This window comes from Centruroides sculpturatus, unplaced genomic scaffold (genome assembly GCF_000671375.1).
Source record: "Centruroides sculpturatus isolate CEXI.00-Female unplaced genomic scaffold, Cexi_2.0 scaffold1497, whole genome shotgun sequence".
NCBI lineage: Eukaryota > Metazoa > Arthropoda > Arachnida > Scorpiones > Buthidae > Centruroides > Centruroides sculpturatus.
The window spans coordinates 116152-142879 of NW_019385715.1; the positions used below are offsets into that span (position 1 = coordinate 116152).

General features: G+C 26.3%; 2 protein-coding genes across 3 annotated transcripts in view; one reads left to right on the forward strand and one right to left on the reverse strand.

The window, feature by feature from the left end:
* The first annotated feature begins 1790 nt into the window (after positions 1 to 1790).
* LOC111641476 (protein MAK16 homolog) lies at positions 1791 to 19244 on the forward strand. The gene is made up of 8 exons (XM_023387650.1): positions 1791 to 1847; positions 5092 to 5138; positions 6874 to 6983; positions 15872 to 16088; positions 17045 to 17174; positions 17244 to 17360; positions 18910 to 18969; positions 19044 to 19244. The coding sequence occupies exons 1-8, from the start codon at positions 1833 to 1835 to the stop codon at positions 19179 to 19181; spliced, it is 834 nt and encodes a 277-aa protein (XP_023243418.1). The 5' UTR covers positions 1791 to 1832; the 3' UTR covers positions 19182 to 19244.
* Positions 19245 to 22067: 2823 nt separating this feature from the next.
* LOC111641475 overlaps positions 22068 to 26728 on the reverse strand; it is a 10373-nt gene continuing 5712 nt past the window's right edge. For both annotated transcript variants that reach the window (XM_023387649.1, XM_023387648.1), the window contains exons 4-6: positions 24103 to 24205; positions 23693 to 24030; positions 22068 to 23612 (exon numbers count right to left, since the gene is read on the reverse strand). In XM_023387649.1, coding sequence (XP_023243417.1) covers positions 23418 to 23612; positions 23693 to 24030; positions 24103 to 24205 — 636 coding nt within the window. In that variant the 3' untranslated portion in view covers positions 22068 to 23417. The remainder of the gene's footprint in view (positions 23613 to 23692; positions 24031 to 24102; positions 24206 to 26728) is intronic.

A 26728-nucleotide genomic window follows, 5' to 3' on the forward strand; every position in this document is an offset into this window, starting at 1 on the left:
ATTCAAGATAAAAATAAAAAGTAAACAAACTCAAAAATAAACATTTGAATAAATATATTATTAGAATATTTATTAACAATTGTCATAACAGAAGTGACAGACAACATACCAATTTCTTCAAATTTTCATATTATATTGCAACAGATGTTTTTCAATATTGACTTATTCATTCAAGCTTTTCATTTATAAATATTCCTGATTATTTTTTTGTTACAGTTTTGTTGATTTATTAATAAATATTAATAATAAAATGCAATATTTCATTTGCAGCATAGTTTCATTTGCTGTTTTAGTCAAACAGTTTTTTTTATATAATAGTCATATAGCATATGGATAAAAATAATATTCCAACAGATATACTTGAAAACTTCACATTAATATAATTTTTCAGAACCATTTTTTTAAAAAACTCAATTGTCTTTTAATATATTATATTACACAGTTAATTTAAACCTGTTCTTGTAAAGTTTGTCTTTGCAGCAGTTATAATTATGTGATTTAATTTCATTACACATTTTACAAAGCTGATAATTTAAAAAAATTTAATTCAGTATACAAAAAATGTCATATTATTTAATACAATCATTAAAATGTATAATTTTGAATTGTTAAAAATTTTCTTATAAATTTGATACATACTTCCATCAAAAGCTAAAATTATTAACAAAATAGTTTTAGCACACGTAAACAAAACCTAAATGACAAATTCAATGAACAAATACACCTCGATTTTCCAGCAAATTGATTTTATTTAATCAAACAAACATTTCAAATCATTATTTAACACTCGTTGTTAAGTCATATATCTAACGTACAGAACATTTAAACATTACAAAATTTTGTTCTATTATACAGCTTAGACACGCGACCTCGGTACGACCATTAAACGACGGTCAAAACTTTCATTCAATTAAATAAAGTCGATTTGCCGGAATATCGAGATTTGTTTCTGTATCGAAATAGTTTTATCCGTAATGCATTAATCACGATTAACAATAAAGCATGCACATTTGTTTATAAAAATGTTGAATAATTATAGTTTTGAAAGATAAATGCTGGAAATGCATTTAATCAGCGCAAACGTCAGTCCAAATAAATTCCACAAACATTCTATTATTAGTGTTTGCCGAAATTACTGAAAGTGATAAAATGAGATAACATGTTTTGTCTGCGAAAACTTTTTATAAAGCAGAAAACATTTTTTAAATGTATTTAAGTACTGTTTAATTAATTTAATTGTAAGTAAATTAAAGCTAAACTATTTTCAATTTAATTAGCGTAATTTTATAAGGAATAAAAAGTTTTGTGTGTGTAAAAATAGTTATGAATCATATCAATTAATGTGAAATAATGTAAGTTCGTATTTCTGTGGTGGAAAATCGAAACTTTTTTAGGAAAATAGAATTTATTGCGTGTCTCTACGATAACATTAATGAAATGTAAGCTTTAATACGATAGGTACGAAGCGAATTATAAAATAATTATATCAATTTTGTAAACATTAATTTTTAAAATACGTTTTACTCAAACAAAAGTAATAAATTAATATATTTGAACTGACCTGCCATAAATAAATATCTAAAGTACATAAGGAAGTGGTAAATTTAATTTTACGATATAAATAAACGCGTGTATATTTAATAATTACAATAAATCTGCAACACTTTTCTAATCATAAGATGAGAAAACTCCATCTTACTGCTTCGGTTGCTATAACAACAATAATGTCAAGGCGAGAAAACGCCGTCTATCGAAATGGTTACGAGATTAAATCCGCCATTTTGTTTTAGGTACACGTGATTGTAAATTGGTGTTTAAGTGAAATTTTCAAGATGCAACACGATGATGTGAGTTAAATTTTTTTTTAATTAATTAATAATGGATAATAAGCGGAATAATGTCGATCGGTATATTTTTGAAGTGTCTTAGAAAATTAAATTTACCTTCATTCATATTTAATACAACATAATTAAAATTTTGAATGATAGATAATCATATTATTCGAGGAATTTTTTTCCATGTTTAAGTAAAACTTATACCAAAAATTGAGTTTATATTTACTAAATGTATTAAGAAGTTTATTTAAATGGAATGTTTCTTAATTAGATAAATTAGAAGAAAATAAGAGAAATGTGATGATAATTTATTATTTGTGGTTTTTCCGAATACTTTCCTTCTGTTGTGCAAGTGTCTTGTCTTTCTTGTTTTGCTATTACACTTGTGACATGTTTAGGATTCTGGAATGCTGTCAGACATTAATTTAAAACACGACATATTTGGGGATAAACAGATCATTACAATGGCTGCATTCAGCAGAATCAACAGTTGTAACTCAGCAAAAATGTTTAAATCAGTAGCTGTTACATAGTTACATCTGCTGAGTGATGAGTGACATATGCATTGGAACAAAAAGCAGTCATCATTGGTCAGTTTTGGGTATGGATAGGTAGCATAAATGAAACATGCTACTAAATGCGATGTCAAAATACTAAATGTGTTCATAAACAGTGCTACTGTAGAGGGTGTTTAGCAGAAAAATACTCAACAGCTCCAGAACTGTTGAGTCTGCTGAACACAGCTAATGTTTTTCTCCATACAAACAACGAAGTTTATTTTTGGATCATGACAGGTGCAATGTTTACTTTTAGTGTTTGAGTTAATGTAAATGAAATTTATTTATTTTGAAGTTTAAATATGAAGGTTGATCCAAAAAATTAGATTACATACACAATTATAAAACTGAAATGTGTCTCAGATAGCAAATGAATATGAGTTTTATTTATATATACATAAACTATTTAGTGATCAATCACCTTGTTGATGTAGACATTTATCTGATCATAGAGCAGCTTTTTCATTCCATGTTGAAAAAAAAATCATGTCCCTGCTTTTGCAGCCATATTTTTGTAATTGCTTTCATGTCATTGTTATAGCAGAATTGGGTGCCAGATAAATGTTCTTTGAGGAGAGGAAACATAAAAATTGCTGGGAGCCAGATATGGACTGTAGGTGGGATGTCTCCACAATTCCCACTTGAGTTTTTGGAGCAATTGCTGCTTGTGAAGAGCAGTGTGAGATCTGGGCATTTTTGTTGGATGGCTTCGAGCAATTTTCTAAGGGTGTCACAATACTGATCATCAGTGATTGTGTGTCCTGGCTCCAAGAAGTCAATGAAGATAATACCTGATGGATCTCAGAAAATGGTAGTCGTGACTTTCCCAGCAGACGGTGTCACTTTGAGCTTTTTTTGGTTGATGATGAAGGGTGTTTCCATTCCATTTTAGATTATTTGCTGATGGGAACGAAATGATTGAGCCATTTCATTTTCATTCACAATTCAGTCAACAAAACAAAGCCTGACTTTTCTTCAGCAACATTTGCTGAAGAAAAGTCAGGCTTATCATTCATATGGCTTTTTGTTCTTTGGTTAACATAAAGGGTATTCATCTTGCACAAACCTTAGCATACTTAATTCATGATTCACAAGATTGCCCAGTTCCATAACTGAATTCCAGTTCTGATTCAATAACTCGCACTGTTATTCCTTGGTATTTTTAAATCATTTCTTTAACACAGTATGCATTAACTATTCTTAATGATGAACCTAGACTTTCTCTCTTTCTCTTTGGCAACTTGACACATCATCTCTGCCAGATGTGAATGTTTTGCAGTGTATTTTCTTGCTGATATTGGTTCTGTGTCTAGTGCTTATTTATTGTACTCAGTTTGAATAGTTGAATTGTTCATATACAGTCAAACATTGGTTTTTTAGTTGAATTTGTTACCTTTCTAAAAGACGTTCATTAAAAGTTCTTGCATTTAATTAATACTGTTAAATATAATACTGAATGCCAATTGTGTACCAATGAGAAATGATAAAAAAATTATATTTAACTTTGTGTTTGAAGAGGTGCAGAATATCTATGATCATGTGAATGAGTTTCAGGGAAAATTAAAGCAGTTCCAAGAAAATTTGCAGTATGTAAAATAATATTACTGTATTACTAACAATAGCAAAAATGAAAAAAACATCTTGGCTATGCCTATAGATATTAATTGGGGAAATTAGTCAAACTGCAGGGATTGGACTGGCTACCGGTGTACCAGGCTTTCCCAGAAGGCTGTCATTAAAAAAATTAATACAGCATAATTTTTTTTGAAATTTTATATTTTTATAGCAAGATTCCTGTATTTGTCTCTTGTTACATTGTTGCAAAATCACTTGGCCATGGCCTGTGCAGAATAACCATTTTAAAGATGGATAAATAATTGCTGAGACTGATTATTAATAATCATCTATTGGACTCCAGATTATTAAGCCAAATTAAATTGTTTAAATAATTAATTAGTAGCTTTGTTATACTATAAAGCAGTGGTTTCCAAAGTGTGCACTGTGGCTTCCTTACAGGGGTGCTACAAAATGTTATAAAATTTTTATAATGTTAGAATTTAATGTACTTGTTAGAATTTGACATAGGGCACCTTGGAAAAATTGTATTTTAGCAAGGGTGCCAATCAAAAAAGTTTGGGAACCACTACTATAAGGAATACAGTAATTCAAATTGTCTGATAATAGATTTCAGTAGTTGCCAAAGACTTTAACATCTTTTTGATCTTTTAATTATCAACATTTCTGAATTTTATAAATTATTATTTAGAATTCAAAATTAATTTATTAGTCTACATTTTTGAGAATGGCAGAACTAGTGTCATTTCCTTTTGGTCTACAATTTTTTTTTTAATAAAAAAATTGAGAAACACAGCAATAATAAATAATTTTAAATAATACAAAAAATTAAAATTAATGCATATCCTGTGTATTGATTGATCTTTTTTTCAAACTTTTTTATTTAAATTTTTACATAAAATTTCATTTTTTCTTGATTTTGCAGTTAAAAATTGTGCGCTTAAATAAGTAAATTTTAATAAAATATTTCATAATTTTTCTAGTGTCTTATCACTATATTTTCCATTGAATATTTGACTTATAATATATATAATTTTAATAAAAAAATAATAGTTTATAAATTTTTTTCAAAATTTATTTTATTTATTATTAAATGTAATTAATTTTTAAATCCTTTTTTTTAGGTAATTTGGAGCATAATTAATAATACATTTTGCTCTTTTAAAGTAAAGTAAGTCCATTTATTTTTTATTTACCTCATTTTGCCTATTAGAAGTCTATCCCTACCTTTTTCTATTTTTTTTGCTAAAACTGCCTTATTAGTGACTGCTTCCTCTGTTATGGTACTGTATTCTTGTTGTTAAGAAATTGATGCTTTAATATATAGAAAATTGAAAGCTTTTAAATACAGTAGACTACCGAAAACTCTGCACTCCGGATAACTCGGCCACACCCTGGCAGGGCAAAAAAATCCTTAGTTAATTAATTTTCATTATAGACAGCTTTATGCCTCATAAAGTATTTTTCTGAGGTCTGTCTTATCAGGTAAATTACTGTACACAGTGTATTCATTAATTTTCATTTTCATGTAGTAAAGGCTCTATGCCTTCATAAAGGACGTACTTTTCCTTTGTTTAAGGGTATTTGGGCAGTTTATTCTCTGTTGTATTCTCAAGCAAACAATACATACAAGTACAGTACAATATTTTCTGAGGAAACATGCATACTTATCCTTTTTTAATCCCATTCCCGATAACCTGGCATTTTCACAAACTCGGCCACCCTTCGGTCCACATTAGGCTGAGTTTTCGAGGCTCTACTGTATCAGTAAACACCTTTTTCTAACTGAATCTACAATTTTTTTTTTGCACTTGTGTAAATGTATTGTGGGGTGTATTTATAGCCATAGAACTGGGCTACACAACAGCTGGGTGGTGGTCAACTGGGCGACAGTTAATTGGGCAATGGAAACTTAAAAATTTTGCATACTTAGCAAGAATATGATTTGACAATTTGGTATATACAAAATATATATATGTATACATTTTTTGTAAATATTGGTAAAATATATATAAATATAAACATGGTTAAGAGTTATGAGGTATGAACTATGAGTTTTGAGTTATTTCCAACTTGAAAAATGAAATGTTTTGGAACAATATACTGTAGCATCATTAATTATTGTATGTCAGAAGTGGTTAACAAAGCATATCAAAGACAAACAGTTCTTTGAAAACAAATTATTTCAAAAAATGTTTATACCTTTTTGTTTTAATGTATAATGTAATGTATTTTTAGATTTATATAATTGTTGAATTTGTTTTTATGTATATTAATTTTAAGGTAGATATAAACTGCTCTTCAAGACTTTTATTTACTTGTAAAAATAAATAAATAAATAAAATATGTAACATGTATAAATAAGTTTTTTAATTGCAAAATCTTTCTTTTAACTCATTTCCTAAAAAATATTATTTAAATTTACTGGGTAGTAGATCAATAAAAAAAGAATGGTAAATTTAATAAAGAAAACAATAAAAACTTTCATATTTTGTCTATTTTTAATCTCTTATCTTGTCACCCAGATGTCTTGTGCCCAATTGGCAGTCCATTGCCCTCTCACTGTTGCCCAGTTGACAGTGACTCATAGAACTGCAGAATCCAAATTTTCTAGTAATTTTTCATAAAAAGACAGAATCGTGATTTAGTATTTTATTTCAGGTGCAGTTTTATCATAAATAATATTTATTAAACAATGATATTAATGCAGACATTTTTTGGAAATGTTTAAGTAGGCATACAATGGGGATAATATGGTATTTTATTAGAATATAAAATTAGGATAGTTCATTAAGTCTGTGAATTGAATGTCACTTCACTTTTAAATAGATTCAGAATATAATAAACTGTTCATTATTATAATGCTAATGACTATAAACACTTGAAAACTTTTATGACTTTTACAGCACCAAAACACAACAGTTCTGCCGAAATGAATATAATCTCACAGGTTTATGTAATAGGGCATCCTGTCCATTAGCTAACAGTCAGTATGCAACAATAAGAGAAGAAGAAGGTAAGTATCTTAATAAAGTAAGCTGTATAATAAAATTAAAATATTATTGTGTCAAAAATTACTTTCATTTTATTGATTTTAAATTAATTCTAAAATTTATTTATATTTTTCTTGATTTAATAATAATTACACTTTTAAAATATGCTGAAATCCTTAGAATAATTCATGGCAGATAAACCTTTCTTTTTTTCCGCTTCTCAGAAATGGTCTTGATTATGCTGATTCTTTAGATCAAATTTAAAAAATTTTTAGTAATTGTGAACTGTTATTACAATGAAACACAGATAATTCTCACTAACCTGAACTCGCTTAATTCAAACCAATTTTGTTTATATTTATATTTTTTGCTATTTTTACCAAATAAATAGTAAGTTTTATATGATTTTGAAGTGAATTTAATTATAACAAAAAAGTGAGAGTAAAATATGTATTTCTTGCAAAAAAGTCATATTAAATTTGTTTTTATAAGATTTCTAGTTTAATTATTAGTTCAGACTAATAAAATAATAGATAAAAAAAATGAAAATTATTCTTAATAGTTGCATTTACAAATAAAAATGAAAATAAATTTTGTCCTCAGAGTACATTTTGATAAAGAGACTTGTTAGTCACAGTAAATATTTTATAAAATATACAAATTATATACAAAATAAAACACATCATTATATAATATAATGATGTGTTTTATTTTGTAATTAATTGGAGAAATAATTGAAGTAACATCTCATAATAAAGTATGAACTGAAAATGCTAAAGCCAATTAATTGTATTTCACTTCAAGCATCCTCTCTTAGTTTGTAGACTGGAATTTAGGAAAAATTTGTGGTAGAATTATCTTGTATAATAGAATTAGTTATAAATTGTTCAGTCAAACAGTTTTATAATATATTTAAAAAGTATAGTATCATAATTAAATGTAGAACTTAATTCCATTCATTCATATAACTATTGGCTCAATGTCTATAGATGTTCATTGTCTTCTCAATCATCTCCTTCCATTTCCCTCTGTCCAAAGTCAAATGGTCAAATTCCTACAAACTGGCTTCACTTTGTTGTTCAATAACATCAATCTATTATTGATGTAAATCTTCTTTTTTTTTATTTGTGCTTTCCATCATACCAAAGACCATAGAACTTAATTAGTATGGTGTAAAATTACAACACTTCTCAATATAAAAATATATGTTTCCAATATGATACTTTCCAATTTTATGTAAAAATTTATATGTAAGTATTATAAAAAATGTTTACATATATTTTTATTTTTGAATTTTGAAAACTATTATAATTAATACAAATAAAATAAATTTCTCATTTCCAATAGATCAGTTTTTCAAATGAATCAAAAAGAAAACATTCCATTTCAGAACTTTTTTTTTTTAATACTTTGAATTAAAGTGTTTTTCTATTACTTAGCATTTCCTTAATTTAAAGTTAAACTAAATATTCAACTGCAATAATAAAGGTAATTTTCTGTATTGCTGTATTTAAAAGTTAGCTTAATTATATATCAATAACTTTAATTTTTTTTTTTTTTTCAATTCATAATTTTTAAAACTCTGCAAATACTTTTCAGAAGAAACATTAACAGAAATCAAAGAATTTAAACTGCTGTTTCTTCATTATTAAAAATGAAAGTGGTCAATTTGGCACTCTTAATTTTTTAAATTTATATTAAAAATATTTAAATTTTAATATTTATAAAGATTTAAAATATAATAAACAGAATATTAAATGAACAAATACATATTACTAATATATGCCATTTTTCTAATTTCTGTTAAAAGTTTTTCTAAAGATGAACTGTTTAATATTAAACATATTCAATCTTTGTAGTCTTGAGTGGGGTACAAATGTATACCTCAAAGTGCAAAATTTGACAATAACTGTAAAAATTTTATTTGAAATTTTATCAAAATTTTTTTACATTGTTTAGATTTATATTTCAGTTTTAAAAGTTGAGTTTTGAGGAATGCATTGTCAGTGATAAATGCATTGTACAAATGTTTTTAGTTTTGATTTTTCAAAATTTTTAGTCATCTGGATCATAGAAGGCTATTTCTTTTTGATCTTGGAAAAGAGCTGATTGTGTCATATGTAAAAACTGATGAAGGGAATGTAAAATACTTCAAAGACAAATAGTAATTGCAATGCAATCAATCTTGAATTCAGAAGAATCTACAACCTCTTCATAAGTGGAAAATGCTTGTGCAGTTATAACTGGAAGATGTTAATTGTATCAAAGAAAAAAGACAGGAAAGGTAGAACCAAATACAAAAAGTGTAAAAAAATCTGTATGTTCAGATCATCAAACCCATGTTATATATTGCAAGTTGTATGATAAATGAAACATTTTACTGTATATTTGATGTTTTGAATTAGTAAGATTATTTTATTACTTGTCCATTTTTATATATTTTAATTGAGTTTTGCATTTTTGTTATCAATGATGATAAACTATTTTAAATACAACTACTAACAGGGTGTTAACAATGTACATGCAAAAAAATTTCCAAAATTTGCATATTAAGAGCTTGTTGTGTTGTTTACATTCCTTTTTCTTTTACTGTATATTATTTCATTTTGCTACTGAAAAATAATTTTAAATTAAACAAGATTGTAAAAATCTGTTTAAATTTGTATTTTTGTATTTGTTTTATTTATTTTTTTTAGGTCAAGACTACAAGGGTTAATTCTTTTATTTAATTTCTTGAAAAAGACTGATTGTCTTGATTTATTATATAGGAGTGTGTTAGAAAAGTTTGTATTCTTTTTTATAACATGTAAAGGATTGAAAGAAAATTATATATAAATTATTCTGTCTAAAGACTATATTTGGACATTTTAATTTTCTTTCAATGGTTACATTTTATAAGTAAAGCATTATTCATTTTTATTTATGATTCACAACTTTGCCCATCTTTAGATTGCAAATTATAAATGTAGATCACAATGGTTAAATAACTTGCACCCCTTAGCAATAAACAATAAACTAATATTACAGATGTTAATTCATTGCTAAATAAAAAATTAAACTATAGTAATGATATAGGATATTGCACAACTTTGTTGTATTGCAATAGAATTAAGGCTGAGCTGGAAAGAAAGAAGTGTTCCTTGCACTTATTAGACACAGAAGAGGCAATCCTTGTACAGTACCTGCTGGCCATGGGAGACACAATCCTTACACTGGCCAGTACAGAGAGATGATCCAAGAATGAAGCAATTGCCATCAATTGTTTTGTTCTTGTGGTTTGTTCATTTTTCACACCTATTTTTCATTAGGTGCACACATTGCTGTTTTTATTTTTACCCTTAGGCATGCTCAGTCATATGAAAGAATACAGACATTGTCACTTTAATCTCTGTATATCAAAAACAAAGTCATGGACTCCTATTTTTTACATTTAAATGGACTCTTGTTACATTTTTGGATTCCTCACTGCAATTAATGGAAAATGGCAAAGTTTTATCAAAATCAGCCCATTAACTTTTGAGGATGAACTAGATTCTATAAGCCATAGAAGATGTGATAACAATCATGGAACATTGCCTGACATCACTTTGTTGCATGCGTTCATGAAACAACCGAATATCTCAAAAATGAAGTCATGGATTCCCATTTTTTTTATATTACACTTATGGATTCTTCATCACAATTAATGAAAAATGGCAAAGTTTAATCAAAATTAATTGAACAAATTTTGAGAATGAACACAATTCTGTAAGTCACATAGAAGAGGCTTCACTAACACTCAACCTCAATTAATGAATGAAATTATTATTTTTAAATATATATATTATTTATTTAATCATAATCAAGAATAATATCGTTTTGAAAAATAATTTTAAAATAAAATTAAAAAATATTTAATGAAGAACAACCTTTTTTATCTGTTATGAGATATTGTAGAAAACAAAAGGAGTAACTAAAAAAATCCAGAAATGAGTTGCATAACTTTCCTATTATGAGATCTTACTAAAAATAACTTTTATAAGTTTAATTACAAAATAACTTAATAAAATTGTGTATGGTGTCATCTGTTATGAGATTTTGTTATAAAAACGTTTTATACTTTTAATTACTATAAAATGGCAAAAAACTTAATTTTGAAGGTAGGGATGAGTTTTATAAAAAAAGAATAAATGTTAATAATGAGTAAAATCATCATTAAGTCTGACCTTACTGGAGATAAACAAGACCCCCTTGACCTTTAACCACCAAAATTTAATAGCATTAATGCCCCTCATATATAAGCCACCATGCCAAATTTTGTTACTTAATTTTTACCCCATCCTGAGAAATTAAGCAAAATAGATGCTAATATACACATCCATGAAAGTTTTTTGACTTCTTTGGATTCAGCAGATTTCCAAACATGGAGATTTGCAAAAAACTGAGAGGATCAAATTTGACATGATTCCAATATTTTTCCTTGTTATGTATACATAAAAGCCAGGACAGTAAAATTAAATGGAACCAATGTTTATTTGCAGGTTACTCTTTATTGTTGTATTTTTAAAATAAATAGAGATTGCTTTGAATAGTAAAGATTTATTATTATTCTGTTCTCTCTTGCTAATTTTTTTTCATAAATATTTTACCTTTAAGACAGCNTCATATAGAAATTGAATATGAAGAAGAACCAAGTACTTCAAAATTAAAATCTATCCCTTCTGCTCATTAGTTAGTTTGTCAAGTTGTATCATGTTTATCTGAAAATAAATTATTTTTTATTTTAAAAAACTGATTTTTTAATTGTTGTTGTTGTTGTTAGTGTTAAAATAAGTCATTATTATATACTTTGCCGTTTTTGAAATTATTGGCAATTTACAATTTCACAAAAAGAAAAAATACTACTACTAGATAAATATTTGGAAGAGTAATTGTAGTTTTTTTTTTCAACTCTTTTCAGATCTTCAGTGCATACTCAATTTAATTTTAGATCTTATCCAGAATTTGTGTTCAAATCTTGTATTAAACAGAAAATGGACTTATATGAATGAATTAATAAGGAATTTTTTTTGGTCTGAGACATATCAGTATGCTCTGCAGTAAAAGATCTGTGTTCTTAAATTCCCTTGTACTCATCATCAGATTATACTATTTAAAAATCTTAAAAACTTTATAGCAGAAATAAATATCCTCATTCACTGCAAAATCTTTTGACATATCTGTATCAAATAAGTTCTGCAAGATAAGTTTAAAGGATTATAAATTGAGTGTTTGATTTAAATTCAAAAAGGTTCAAATTATAGTTGACTTTGGAGATTCATTCTAAATGGATTCATGTACTCAATTAATAATTACAGAAAATAAGTATACAGGTTAAATTTTTTTAATAAATTGTTTTAGATTTTTTAGAACCATTTATCTACTTGAGTCAGTACTTGATACAAACAGATGTGTTAGAATAGTAAATAATATATTTCTTTTGTTCTTTATTCTCTATTTTTATTTGAATTTTCAGAACATTACTTGTCTTATAACATTTTTCTTTTTATCATAGATAAAAAAACAAATACAAACTGTTTTCTTTTAAATTTAGTGTTTTCAGATAAATTCTGTTCTGTTATATATATATAACAGATATGTATAAAAAAACACTCATAATTAACATTACTTTAAATTTACCTAATAGAAAGAAACTTGTACCACTGCAGAGAAAGATAGAAAGGAGAGAAAGGAGAAGAGAAGAAAAGGCTTTGATTGCTGCCCGACTTGAAAATGCAATCGAAAAAGAATTACTTGAACGTCTTCAGAAAGGAACAGTTAGTTGACATTAAAAAAATTATTATTATTATTGAAAGCAATTTTTATTAGAAAGATTTTTTTTACAGTATGGAGATATCTATAATTTTCCTCAAAAAGCATTTGAAAAAGCTTTAGATGAAAAGGAAATAGAATCTGAAATTGAGGAGGAGGAAGAAGAACAGGAACAAGAAATCGAAGAAGAAGTAAGGAAGTTAATTAAGTAGTTTTTACAATAGAATAAAATTACATAATTATATTATACAGTATTAACAGAAATTAATAGGAACTAGATACTATAATAGTAATTAGTTTTTAAGCAGTTTTATAAGTTGCATTATACAAGATTTTTAAGTCTTATCATGAGAATATGTGGAACATGGTAGCTTGTAAGTTAAAAGACCAAACTGCTATGTTCAGAAACCAAAATTATTATTATTTTCAGTATTTTTAGCCATTCTCAACCTACAGAGAATGCAAGCAGAAAATCAATTTCAATTTCATTCTGAATCTTATGCCTAACACAGTTATCATAAAACATTTGATTTTAAATTTTATTTAATTACCAGTCAGCTTGTGTTAGTATGAATCGCTAGGAGAACAGTAGTTAGTTTCCTTTATTGAAAATTTGTATCAACAATTTTCAGGATCAAGGTTGTATAATTTATGAAGTTAAGGAGATTAATAGNAAGGGTATTTGGGCAGTTTATTCTCTGTTGTATTCTCAAGTAAACAATACATACAAGTACAGTACAATATTTTCTGAGGAAACATGCATACTTATCCTTTTTTAATCCCATTCCCGATAACCTGGCATTTTCACAAACTCGGCCACCCTTCGGTCCACATTAGGCTGAGTTTTCGAGGCTCTACTGTATCAGTAAACACCTTTTTCTAACTGAATCTACAATTTTTTTTTTGCACTTGTGTAAATGTATTGTGGGGTGTATTTATAGCCATAGAACTGGGCTACACAACAGCTGGGTGGTGGTCAACTGGGCGACAGTTAATTGGGCAATGGAAACTTAAAAATTTTGCATACTTAGCAAGAATATGATTTGACAATTTGGTATATACAAAATATATATATGTATACATTTTTTGTAAATATTGGTAAAATATATATAAATATAAACATGGTTAAGAGTTATGAGGTATGAACTATGAGTTTTGAGTTATTTCCAACTTGAAAAATGAAATGTTTTGGAACAATATACTGTAGCATCATTAATTATTGTATGTCAGAAGTGGTTAACAAAGCATATCAAAGACAAACAGTTCTTTGAAAACAAATTATTTCAAAAAATGTTTATACCTTTTTGTTTTAATGTATAATGTAATGTATTTTTAGATTTATATAATTGTTGAATTTGTTTTTATGTATATTAATTTTAAGGTAGATATAAACTGCTCTTCAAGACTTTTATTTACTTGTAAAAATAAATAAATAAATAAAATATGTAACATGTATAAATAAGTTTTTTAATTGCAAAATCTTTCTTTTAACTCATTTCCTAAAAAATATTATTTAAATTTACTGGGTAGTAGATCAATAAAAAAAGAATGGTAAATTTAATAAAGAAAACAATAAAAACTTTCATATTTTGTCTATTTTTAATCTCTTATCTTGTCACCCAGATGTCTTGTGCCCAATTGGCAGTCCATTGCCCTCTCACTGTTGCCCAGTTGACAGTGACTCATAGAACTGCAGAATCCAAATTTTCTAGTAATTTTTCATAAAAAGACAGAATCGTGATTTAGTATTTTATTTCAGGTGCAGTTTTATCATAAATAATATTTATTAAACAATGATATTAATGCAGACATTTTTTGGAAATGTTTAAGTAGGCATACAATGGGGATAATATGGTATTTTATTAGAATATAAAATTAGGATAGTTCATTAAGTCTGTGAATTGAATGTCACTTCACTTTTAAATAGATTCAGAATATAATAAACTGTTCATTATTATAATGCTAATGACTATAAACACTTGAAAACTTTTATGACTTTTACAGCACCAAAACACAACAGTTCTGCCGAAATGAATATAATCTCACAGGTTTATGTAATAGGGCATCCTGTCCATTAGCTAACAGTCAGTATGCAACAATAAGAGAAGAAGAAGGTAAGTATCTTAATAAAGTAAGCTGTATAATAAAATTAAAATATTATTGTGTCAAAAATTACTTTCATTTTATTGATTTTAAATTAATTCTAAAATTTATTTATATTTTTCTTGATTTAATAATAATTACACTTTTAAAATATGCTGAAATCCTTAGAATAATTCATGGCAGATAAACCTTTCTTTTTTTCCGCTTCTCAGAAATGGTCTTGATTATGCTGATTCTTTAGATCAAATTTAAAAAATTTTTAGTAATTGTGAACTGTTATTACAATGAAACACAGATAATTCTCACTAACCTGAACTCGCTTAATTCAAACCAATTTTGTTTATATTTATATTTTTTGCTATTTTTACCAAATAAATAGTAAGTTTTATATGATTTTGAAGTGAATTTAATTATAACAAAAAAGTGAGAGTAAAATATGTATTTCTTGCAAAAAAGTCATATTAAATTTGTTTTTATAAGATTTCTAGTTTAATTATTAGTTCAGACTAATAAANAGGTAGGGATGAGTTTTATAAAAAAAGAATAAATGTTAATAATGAGTAAAATCATCATTAAGTCTGACCTTACTGGAGATAAACAAGACCCCCTTGACCTTTAACCACCAAAATTTAATAGCATTAATGCCCCTCATATATAAGCCACCATGCCAAATTTTGTTACTTAATTTTTACCCCATCCTGAGAAATTAAGCAAAATAGATGCTAATATACACATCCATGAAAGTTTTTTGACTTCTTTGGATTCAGCAGATTTCCAAACATGGAGATTTGCAAAAAACTGAGAGGATCAAATTTGACATGATTCCAATATTTTTCCTTGTTATGTATACATAAAAGCCAGGACAGTAAAATTAAATGGAACCAATGTTTATTTGCAGGTTACTCTTTATTGTTGTATTTTTAAAATAAATGTATTTAAGCAAATTTTAAACAAATATTTTATTAAATATATTTTTAATAATACATTTTAATAATAATATTTATACATTTATAACTAGGTGTTTGTTATTTATATATGAAGACAATTGAACGTGCTGCTTTTCCTTCTAAACTCTGGGAGAAAGTGAAATTATCAAAAAATTATGAGAAAGCTCTTGAACAAATTGATCAGCATTTAATCTATTGGCCAAGATTTGTTGTTCATAAATGTAAACAAAGATATACAAAAATCAAACAGTATTTGGTTCGAATGAGAAAAATTGCACTCGGAAGACAGTAAGAAATTTTTAATAAATTTAATAAGAAATTCTTATTATTATTATTTCATAATTTATTCAATAAGTACTGTGTAACAAACTAATACTTAAAAATATATTAAAATATTTGTCAATTAAAAAGTTATAATACAAAGTAATGAAGAAAAAAAATATAATGTATATAATACCTGTCCACTTACAAGTATATAGAGTAAATTAATTTCATAAGATTTAGTTTTCAGTTGTTTTGATGATAAAATACAATGTTGGTAACTTGCTATTTCTAAGAAGAAAAAAAAAATGATATTGTGTTACTACTGTTCATTCACACTGACTAAAATATATTAATGTCTCTGAAATTTAGAGGAGAGGAACTGGTCAATTTTTGAATCTGTTAAGTAAAGATTACTTATGACATATTTTACTATAATTACTAAAATTATATAATTAAGAATTTATTATTTTATTATATAATTTACATTATTTGAAAGAAAATGTTTTCTTTTGGAATGAATTCTATATATTTCTAATTTCTGTATTAGATGTATTAAAATCAGACAAATTCTAAGGTAGATTAAGTTAATTTTGACATTTTAAGAATTAAACTGAAGATTTAATTTATAATTAATAAAGAAATTGTTAAATTTAAGAAACTTGCTAGGTTAAATTTTTTTAATAAATTGTTTTAGATTTTTTAGAACCATTTATCTACTTGAGTCAGTACTTGATACAAACAGATGTGTTAGAATAGTAAATAATATATTTCTTTTGTTCTTTATTCTCTATTTTTATTTGAATTTTCAGAACATTACTTGTCTTATAACATTTTTCTTTTTATCATAGATAAAAAAACAAATACAAACTGTTTTCTTTTAAATTTAGTGTTTTCAGATAAATTCTGTTCTGTTATATATATATAACAGATATGTATAAAAAAACACTCATAATTAACATTACTTTAAATTTACCTAATAGAAAGAAACTTGTACCACTGCAGAGAAAGATAGAAAGGAGAGAAAGGAGAAGAGAAGAAAAGGCTTTGATTGCTGCCCGACTTGAAAATGCAATCGAAAAAGAATTACTTGAACGTCTTCAGAAAGGAACAGTTAGTTGACATTAAAAAAATTATTATTATTATTGAAAGCAATTTTTATTAGAAAGATTTTTTTTACAGTATGGAGATATCTATAATTTTCCTCAAAAAGCATTTGAAAAAGCTTTAGATGAAAAGGAAATAGAATCTGAAATTGAGGAGGAGGAAGAAGAACAGGAACAAGAAATCGAAGAAGAAGTAAGGAAGTTAATTAAGTAGTTTTTACAATAGAATAAAATTACATAATTATATTATACAGTATTAACAGAAATTAATAGGAACTAGATACTATAATAGTAATTAGTTTTTAAGCAGTTTTATAAGTTGCATTATACAAGATTTTTAAGTCTTATCATGAGAATATGTGGAACATGGTAGCTTGTAAGTTAAAAGACCAAACTGCTATGTTCAGAAACCAAAATTATTATTATTTTCAGTATTTTTAGCCATTCTCAACCTACAGAGAATGCAAGCAGAAAATCAATTTCAATTTCATTCTGAATCTTATGCCTAACACAGTTATCATAAAACATTTGATTTTAAATTTTATTTAATTACCAGTCAGCTTGTGTTAGTATGAATCGCTAGGAGAACAGTAGTTAGTTTCCTTTATTGAAAATTTGTATCAACAATTTTCAGGATCAAGGTTGTATAATTTATGAAGTTAAGGAGATTAATAGCAATTGAAATCTCTAAATTTTAATATTTTGAATTAATTTAGTAAATAAAGTTAAATAAAATAAAATTTATTTATAAAAATAAATTAATATTTTAAATGATTTTCAAATAATAAAAAAAATGAGAAGAGAGTATTTGCTATTTAAGTGTGGAACAGTATATCAGTGGTTAAACAAAACAAAGTAAGAGAAATCTGTGATTTTTTTTCTGTTGATGATTGTTTGAAAAAGTAGAAAATATTTTTTGGCAACAAAATAAAAAAGGAGCCAAACCTGGCATCACTGTATGCACCCCTGATATCCAAACACATGCTGGTAGTTTGCAAGAGAAAGTTTAATGACATTCATCCATTTTAATAAATAAATTTTCTCCTAGTAAGCAAACATTTATTATAGTATCACTTTGCTTTTTACACTTTTCAACATGAATAATAACCCAATTTCTTAATAATGATTTTATTTCTTGGGGTTGTGAATATAATTTATAATTTAGTTAAAGTGAACAAAAATTTTACCAGAATTCATTAATCACATGACAATGGTGTTTTGCCAGGGCAACAGCAAAATTTGCTTTAACACAAAAATTCACATTAAGGCAAGTCAACTATATTATACTATTAGAAAAATTTATTTAAGAGATAAAATATAAGCAGAATTAAACAGAAATAAAGTGATTGTAATGTTTAATCAATTAATTTTTTTTTCAATAAATACATTTCACAATCTGTAAGTAAATCAGTTTTTATTATTTACTTTGTACTAAATTTTTCAATATTGGTATGAATACAACAATCCTAATACTTACAGTATTAAATTCTAATTAAATTTATTAAATTAGAATATAAAAAATCTGTATGAATAAATATAAAATTAATTCAGAAATTATCATAATGATTATGCAGAAAAACTTAATTTACAAAATTTATACCAATAATTCACATGTAAAAGTTCTTTTATTCATTTTCTAATAGTTATTTACATCCACAATATTTAAGATACTTTTTAAATTATTATTGAAATTTTCTCTGTTCATTGTTTTTGACGAAATAAAAAAATATATTTTTTAATAGAATGAAGTGACTTATGTAGCTGCAGATGAATTTGAAGAAAGTGACATCTCTGATATTGAGGTAACAATTTCAGTAAATATTGTATTTTTGTTGTTTTAATACCTTTGAATATATTAACTAATACATTTTTTAAGGATTGGCATGAAAAGTCTGAGAGCAGTTCTGATGAAGAACCGAAAAGTAAAAAGGTTAAGAGGAGGCCTCATATAGAAATTGAATATGAAGAAGAACCAAGTACTTCAAAATTAAAATCTATCCCTTCTGCTCATTAGTTAGTTTGTCAAGTTGTATCATGTTTATCTGAAAATAAATTATTTTTTATTTTAAAAAACTGATTTTTTAATTGTTGTTGTTGTTGTTAGTGTTAAAATAAGTCATTATTATATACTTTGCCGTTTTTGAAATTATTGGCAATTTACAATTTCACAAAAAGAAAAAATACTACTACTAGATAAATATTTGGAAGAGTAATTGTAGTTTTTTTTTTCAACTCTTTTCAGATCTTCAGTGCATACTCAATTTAATTTTAGATCTTATCCAGAATTTGTGTTCAAATCTTGTATTAAACAGAAAATGGACTTATATGAATGAATTAATAAGGAATTTTTTTTGGTCTGAGACATATCAGTATGCTCTGCAGTAAAAGATCTGTGTTCTTAAATTCCCTTGTACTCATCATCAGATTATACTATTTAAAAATCTTAAAAACTTTATAGCAGAAATAAATATCCTCATTCACTGCAAAATCTTTTGACATATCTGTATCAAATAAGTTCTGCAAGATAAGTTTAAAGGATTATAAATTGAGTGTTTGATTTAAATTCAAAAAGGTTCAAATTATAGTTGACTTTGGAGATTCATTCTAAATGGATTCATGTACTCAATTAATAATTACAGAAAATAAGTATACTCATTAAAATTATAGATTATTTTTTCCAATTAACAGTTACATGTTTAAAAAATTTCAAAAACAGTTGAAACTTTTGATTAAAGATATCTTATTTTTTTCATGCCATATTAATGTAAGAAATTACTTAAAAATCTGGTTTAAATTATATAATTTCAGATTTGCCATTTAAGAAATTTTAATAATTAGAATTATTTGATTCATTAATTTTGGAAAAATCTAAAGAAATGGATTTTGAGCCTAAAATTCTTGCCTACTGGATGTTACCAATTTATCAACTATTCTAATTGTTATTAAATTAAAATTTCTAGCATTAAAATAGCCTGGAAAAAGTTAGCACTGTTTGATTATTTATCTATTAATTTATATATATATATTGATATTTTAGAATAAATTGTGGCTTTCCAAATTTAAGACCAGTGTGAAATTAAAATAACCTTAAGCATTGTGCTTAAAAGTTGTATAAAGAATGATTTTGCTTACACTCTACTTTTATATTCATAAAAATTGAAATCTAAGTGAACAAACATTTCATAATACTGTTTGTATTATTAAATTGTATTACTTTCTCAGCTGTTACATATAACAGAGCAAAAGTATGGAAATTAGTCAAAAAATGATCTGAGTTTTTAATTTTTGGACTTGGGACCTTGAAACAAGAATAAAAAAAATTGAGGGTTTCCTCCTCTCTCTCGAGGGGAGCACAGTTTTGTTCACCCATTTTGAAGCTTAATTCCTGTGTACCTTGTTGAAAGTTTGATACTATTAAATTTTGGTGGTTAAAAGATGGGTAGATAGAGTGCAGGTCATGTCATATCTCAAGTAGGGTTGGACTTAATGAAGATTTCATTTGTTATTAGCATTTACAATTTATTATAAAAATCTTCAAAATTAAGTTTTTACCATTTTATAATTAATAAGAAAAAGTTTTCTTTAGTGACATATTGCAACATATGGATACCATTTGCAATTTTAAATGTTTTTGCCAGGAAAGTTAAGCAACTCATTGCTTGAGTTTTTACTATTTAGATAAGTTTCTCTCTTAGTTTAATTTAGCTTCAATTAATCAAAAACCTTGACATGGTTATGTTTCCACGGGTATTTTTTGAGGTAGCTCAGGACATTAACAGTGACATAATGTATTAATGGTTCCATTAAAAAAATACATTTGTATGTAATCCTGTATGTTTGATGAAATAATTTTCTGGCAAGAAAACTACTCTGCTCCACATTATGTTTATATGAGCTAATTTCCAATTAATCCAAGTGTTCTGGATTCACATAGCTATTGATAGTATTCAGACAACAGCTTTATAAATCCATTTCTGATTTCCATTTGTTTGAGAAATGAACCTTTTTTCCTTTCTCAGAAAACAGATTAAATCAAGGATATATAAGAATTATTTCCTACTTTATCAGAAGTATTTTGGAATACTGGTTAGGATACTGGTACTGAAAATAGAGCCATTTAATTATTTAATGGTTTCATATGTAGAGATAAAAACTTTCTTGAACCATCTTGCTATAAAATAGGAAATGGCTTAATAGTTTAAGAGCATTTTCTTTTATTTTCTGAGGTGTTTTGGGATTCCACTAAGGGTAATCACAGTTAAATCTTTATTGGCTCTTTATGGTCACCATGGGCACTTCCTATGGACATTAAGAAGAGTTTTTTCCCATGCCCATTATTGATGGTAAGTGATGAGACCCAAAATGTCTGGGATAGACTAACTACAAAAAATTCCAAGAGTTTGATTTTATTGCCTGGATTCAATTCCAGATCCCCAGAGAAATAGCAAGATGGCCAATGTAGTTAAGATATCAACCTATCAGTCATCGTAGTATATACCTGTTGTATTTTCTATCTCGGTAATCCACATGGTATTTGTTACTTAAAAGTAGCAGTGATTATCATCTCAGATCATTTTCTTAATGGCAAATGAACTTGGCACAAGTTGTTTTGTTGTAAATTTATTTTCTTATTACAATCAAATTAAATAATTTTAACAGAAAAATTACCACATTCAAAATAAAACTTTTTTTATATACATAAGATATATGGTAATTTTAAGAGGAAAACAAACAAAACAGCATTTATAAAACAATTTTGTATGATTTTTTACTTCACAAATATGTTAATTTTAAACAAGTAAAATTAATGTATGAAACTGACAATTTCCATATTAATTATATAAAATTTATTATGAGAATTTTATAAGTTAATTTATTAAAAATCATAATAAGAGGAGAAATAATTCTTTCATTGTAAGTGAATCATCATTGTCTAGGTGACATTAATACACTTATCTTGAAGTTAATCAGTATGACTAATGTTCTTCAACCTTGATTCTGTAGACCAGTGCTGGTCCATAAGAAATTTGTAGACTGGCAGGAAATTTTGTAATTACAAGATTTTAAATTTGTAATTAATGTAAACAGTTTTTAATTATTTTTGATTATTGCAATTGTTTGAATAAAGTTATGACAGTTGCACACATCACCCGTGTCTAAGAAAATTTATGTTTAGCCTTCTGCCGGTCTGCGAAATATTCCTATTTTTGCCAGTCTGCAGGTGTGAAAAGGTTGAAGAACACTGTTCTAGAATATCATTTCTTTGAAGAGTCATTATGTAAGGGTCCAGATATTGTTGATGCTAGGAGGGAGTAACTTATAAGCACAATATTGCCAAAAATATCACATCAAGTATATTTTAAAATATACTGGATGCTAATAGTAATTGTTTCGCTAATAGATTTAACAAACTCACTAGATTCTTTTTGAAATGCCTTCTGTATCCCATAATCATATTCTATAAATTATGAATCAAAATTAATTGTAAATTTGAAGATCAAAATATTTTTATTACATTAAGTTACCAGACCTTTGCATATGGTAATGTTTTCAACCACATACCATACCATATTTAAAGTATTGTAAATATAAAAAGCCTCTATGCTATTGTTTTGTAAAGAAAAGTGATGTCACCTATTTGACAAATAGTTTTGTTGGTTAAAGAAAGACAAATTAATCTAATTATATACTGCATATTTTTTTGGCTAATTTTAATGGAGTAAGGAATACATGATATGACTCAAGCAAGGAGACAAAATGTGTTTGTGTAACCAGGAACATTTGTTACTCAGACTACCTCTTAAAATGTTAAGGACACCCAAAAAAAAAAAGAAATTTGAAGGTATAAAAATAAATCACAAATTTAAAAAATAAAATATTTTTATTGTAATTTCAGCATTGTTTGTTTAAAAAACTCAATTGAAATGCTACTAACATACATCGCTTTCATATTAAGTTTGGAGGTAGAAAACAGGAAAAAGAGAACTAATTACAAATGTTTTGTTTGGTGTCAACATTATACAATTTCTATACGCAGTAGATAGTCGCTAAAAATAATATGGGAAACAATCCATTAATGAAAATAAATGTACTTTACAAAATATTAAAATCTTTAAGACAATTATAATGTTTGTATATATATATAAATATATACAGTTTTTCTATCTTTTAGATTAAAAACATCTGTTCATTCCAAATAAAACATCTTAATGCTACATGGTAGCCAAATTTGCTTTGAGATTTTTAATAATTAACTACCATCATTTCCAAATTTTACAGCTAACCTTGACTTTCTATGTTGTTTCTTTTTTGTTTGTGTTTCTTTTTTCGGCAAAGATTGCGAAGATTTGTTTTTACCTCCTGCAGAATTACTTTCTTGTGAGGATTTGGTTGAAGTTTTATTTTCTTCCTGACTCTTTTTTAAAGCAGACTGCTGTTTTGTCACCTAAAAGTACATAAAAAATTTGATTAAAATTTTTTTCTTGTAAACCCATAAATATAAGACCAATGAAAGAATTTTGTTACCTGCAAAGGCACAAACATGTCAGAACTGTCATTTCTTTCATTTTTTAATTGTTTTTGACTAAATTCTGTTTTTCTTGTAATTTCACATGTTTTATTTACAACAGATTTTTTTGTACTGTTTGAAATAAAGAAAGGAGGCTTGTTCATTGTATGGTTTATTTGTGAGGCAACTGAAAGTGGACCATCCAAAATCTGACGATTAGAATTTACAAACGATTCAGGTATGAATGCCGTAGGTGGAGGAGGAGGATGTCGCATCAAAAATGTATCACCTGTAGGCGCACGTTGATGGGAAAATGGAAATTGTGGAACCGTGTAACTATTAATTGGACTATAAGCTGTAACAAAAAATAAAATATATTAAAATAAAAATTAAAATTAATTTTTATTTAAATTATAATCTTCAATACCTGAAATATTAGGAGAAAAGGCAGAATTTGGACGGATACAAGATCCTAAATTTACAAATGGATTATGAGTTTTCCATATCACAGGAGTATTATTAATTCTTTTCTGTAAAATAATGAAAACAGTCTTATTAAATCCTAAATTAATAAACTTCAATTTGAATATTAAAAACAATAGTAATTAAAACAAAATCTAAAATTAAAATAATCACAAATCATTTTTAAAATAAATATTTGTTGAAATGTAATGAGCTAGCTTACAAATTATGATAGAAACTACAAATCTTCCCAAATATATAAATTAAAATCCAAATAGAAGAAAGTATAGATAAAATTGAATTTACATTATAGATTAATTGGTATGATCTTGAAGAAATATAAATCTCACCTGGCTATTGCTAGTACATAAATATGAAAATCAAATTTGAATAAGTATTATATCTCAAAAAATACTGGACAATGCAATAAATATATTGAATTGTGTTACTAACAAGGTCAAAACATTTTATTTGAGGACAGTTTCAAATAACGATAAGTTTAAAACTAAGAAATAGTTTTGATCAACAAGAAAATATTCTGATGATATAATTTTTATTTTAACAATCAAAACTAATTGTTTAAAAAAAAAAACAACTTTTGGTAAAAAGTTCAGGCAAAAATAATTGACTATTTTTCAACATAAATATGTAAGAATACTTATAAGAAGAAACTTAAAACAATTTTTATATGATTGAAATATGTTTTAATTAAAAAAAACACTATCTTCTATTTGATTTAATCTAAAATATGCCATATCTATATTTTATCATTGACATTAGTAGATGCAAGCTTTGGGCTTACTCATGTTTAATGTGTACATTATAATTTTTCATTCCATCCAATTTCCTATTTTTAATATTTCCAGTCAAAACTGACTCGCAAAAAAAATGTCCATTGAAATTGTTTGTATATTTTTATGGATTTCATGGCTGTTTTAAACTTGCTTAGCCAACTTTAACACAACAAGTCATACTGAAATCTAATCTTAAAGCTTTTCATGTAAATAAAATTTTTGCTTACAAAACTAATTATTTCAAAGTAGAAAAAGCTTTGCTTAAATGTCTCTGTCAATTACAAGTAATCTCTTAATTCGGCATTGTGTGTTCTTTTTTAAACATTTACGAAAATGCTGAGAATAGACAAGGCAACTGACAATTTGCTGATGCTGTTCACAAAATATCTTATTTTTGGCTAATTGCAACTGAAAAACTGAAAAGAAACAGAAAAGTTAAGATATTTTCAAATTTGTTTTCAGTTAGAGTCAGCCAAACAAAGTATAAAAATTCAAAATTGACTTATTCAGTTTTGATTCATCTCATTTTATTACATTCTTTGTCATTCAAATAAAATACAATATTCACACATTGTATTTTATTTGAATGACAGAGAACTTAAAAACTGGTCCAAATTAATCCAAAATACTTAATATTAAAATTTTATGCTACCAATATGACATAGTGTCTTTACATGTTAACATTTCACAGATAATAGAAATAAAGAGTAAGGCTCTAAACAGAATCCAAACCCCTAGTGTTTTAAAATGTTTTTTTCATAGAGAGTAAGAGAGACACAGAAATAGTTTGTAAAATAAATAATAAAGGAACAAATAAAACAAATAAACAATGTAAGTATTAAAATTGATCATCTCTGGTTGGGATCAGATTAAACATCAATGCTGACCTCTCCCATAACTAACAAGTAAGTTGGGCTTACATTGTATCTAGCAACAGGTAAGCGACTGCTTGGAAAGTGAGGACAGAATTCAATACTAATCATGATGGGTGAGTGAAAGACTGCATTAATAAAAGTCTGTGCTCAAAGACAAGACATTCTTTTTCCCCAAAATGATCTGTTGATCTTTTCCCAGAGGATCTCTCAAAAATGTCCTTAGCATCAAGTTGTTTCTTTTTTCTTTTGTGTTCTCATTTTCATCTACATCATATCTCAGATCAACTGATTACAGCCTGTCCCATTGTTCAAGAGTGACCAAAAACTGGTGACTCACCCAAGCGCCACCAATGTGTAACACAGCCCAGGACTGATGAACTATTGAGGGACAATTTGCTCACATGAAATAAAACTTCAGACCCCTCTTAGTATCCTATAAAGACTAATCATGTGGATATTATCTGTTTGGGAGAAAATGCCATGGAATTATTGTAAACATTTCTTCAATCAATAAAACAATTTGTTATGTAACAGAGTATCTTCATCCACATACATAATCCCCAAAATTTCTGCAACCTGATTGTACAGGTATCAGTCAGTGATCTCAATTGCTGTGCATCATCACAAATGTTCAATTTCTTCACTACAAAGTTCATTATCAGCTTACATAAATACAGTATGTACAAGAGTAAATTATTAGAATGTGAGTCTCAATTGCTTATAAAGGAAACATAAAAATAAAAATGTATTTTATTTATATAAAAATTTATTAAGAAAAAATTATTTTCTTAGAAAATTAATATATTTAGAATTTATAATAGCTAACTAAATATAAAACTCTATCACAACAGGTCTATTTTTAACCATCACCAGATTGATAGCATAACATAAAATGATTATCATCATGCTTTGATGATATGAG